The 1,948-nt window shown below is 42.2% G+C and overlaps 1 protein-coding gene across 1 annotated transcript in view; it reads right to left on the reverse strand.

The window, feature by feature from the left end:
* Positions 1–245: 245 nt before the first annotated feature.
* CSUI_000291 (60 kda inner membrane protein) overlaps positions 246–1,948 on the reverse strand; it is a 5,150-nt gene continuing 3,447 nt past the window's right edge. The window contains exons 3-5 of the mRNA XM_068060525.1: positions 1,850–1,916; positions 1,484–1,570; positions 246–685 (exon numbers count right to left, since the gene is read on the reverse strand). Of these exons, the coding sequence (XP_067927498.1) occupies positions 530–685; positions 1,484–1,570; positions 1,850–1,916 (310 nt within the window). The 3' untranslated portion in view covers positions 246–529. The remainder of the gene's footprint in view (positions 686–1,483; positions 1,571–1,849; positions 1,917–1,948) is intronic.

The raw sequence follows: 1,948 nt of genomic DNA on the forward strand, positions 1-1,948 counted from the left end.
GGAGAGAAAGAGAGAGAGGGAAGGAAAGAGACTTAGCGTGCGTGCGTGCGAACAGACAGCATTTTAACGACCGAGCGCATACATGCCTACGATCCATACCACTCTGTCTGATGAGGCCTGTATGGCGATGGAGACTGTTTAGTATCTAAAGACAGGGGAAGGGATCTGGTGAGTGCATGCATGCGACCGGCGCTTGAAATGAGCCTGAAGGGAGAAGGTATAGAAAGAGAATCTCTTGGCATCCTAGACAGAAGAGTAAGCATGACACGTATGTATAGAGATCAGGATTTATAGGGTGAGTCTTCTCCTTGTGTAGATCACGAAGGAGAAGGATAAAGAAAGAATACACCTATACATGTACTGTATATCTATGGATGGGCGTATGAAAAGTTGTATATATATGTAGATAGAGTGTTGAACGGATAGATGATGTGTTTTGGTACCTATCGATCTTATAGGCGAAGGACGCTAGTTGTCTTTGTCTATGCATGCATCCGTGTAGAATACTCCTCATACATGCACATAGAGATCATTGATGACCGTACTTGAGAGCAGTGGATGTACACCCGACGAGTATGGCGATGAAGAGAAGTTGAAGAGAAGAAAGAGGAACGACAGACAAATCATGAGCTTTACAGAAACTCTTCAGCTTCCCTTGCGTCTTGACCCATTCAGGCGATCCCAGCTACAAGCAATCACATACTCAACCAACCATATATAAATGTCTCTATACATACATACATAGATACATACATACATAGATACATACACACATAGGCACATAGATACATACATACATAGATACATACATACATACCATACATACATATACATGAGCGGCGTGAGGATGTCGTTATGCCTCCATGTACGGATGTATAGATGTATGTATATATATATATATGTGTATATGAGCTTATCTACCTGCATATAGAGGTTCAGCAGAAGAAGACAGTGTCCGTTTTTGAAGTGAGTGAAGAGAAGCGGATGATAGCAAAAGAGAAGAGAGAGAGAAAGAGAATCATTACTTGCTTTCTAGTAGGGAGATGAATTTATATCTATCTTCGTTACTGTAAGCCTTCTTGCTACTTGGTGACTTGCAGTTGTCTTCTTCTCCTCCCCACATTCTCTCTCTTCACACTTCTCTCTTTCTTTTCTCTTTCCGCAGAATTGAACCCGAAGATTCAAGAGGACCGGAGACTTCCAGGAAAAAGAATAGTTTAGACTTTCAGATGAGACTAAGGTAGCTAGTTAGACTGACAAGAGCTAGAACGAGCGGAGGATCTATACATCAAGGTAGGATACCTTCATTCTCTCTTCTTCGAAGTGGGACCAACTTCTCTTCTTCTTCTCTTCATTGCAATGAAAGAATCTTTATCACATGGACCAAGAAAAAGAGAAGGAAAAGAAGAAGAAAAGTGGATGTAGAGAAAGAGAGAGAAAGAAGGAAGCGGATGGAGAGAGAAGAGATGGAGAGCCAACTTACTCCGTGTTTCTTCTTTGCCTCTTCAGCAGCCTTGAAGCGTTCGAGGAGCTCCCCTCCATACAAACCTCGAACCCTCAGATCTCTTTCCTAGAGAAAGCAAAGACAGAAGGAAGAAAAAGAAGAAAAGGACGGAATGAAGGAGTACATAGAAGGAATGAAAAAAGAAAGAAAGAAGACTGTAGACAGAGAGAGAGAGACGAATCCATGTCACTGCAGCATGGATGGGCTACAGGTATCTATAGACTGGATGCCTCATCATAAAGAACGAGTGCTGCGTTTCGCCGTTGTCATGAAAATTCTCCTCTTCTCTATGGCCCCTCTTCTCTATAGCGTATATATCAACATGAAGAAGGTTCTTCTGCCTACCGCCGAGATAGCAAAAGGAAGAGTAACGATACGAAGACAGCATCCAAGGAGAGGTAAAGCAACAGACCTGACAGATACAAAGAAAAAGAAGAAGAAGAA

This window comes from Cystoisospora suis, assembly GCF_002600585.1.
Source record: "Cystoisospora suis strain Wien I chromosome Unknown contig_119, whole genome shotgun sequence".
In the NCBI taxonomy this organism is placed as follows: domain Eukaryota; phylum Apicomplexa; class Conoidasida; order Eucoccidiorida; family Sarcocystidae; genus Cystoisospora; species Cystoisospora suis.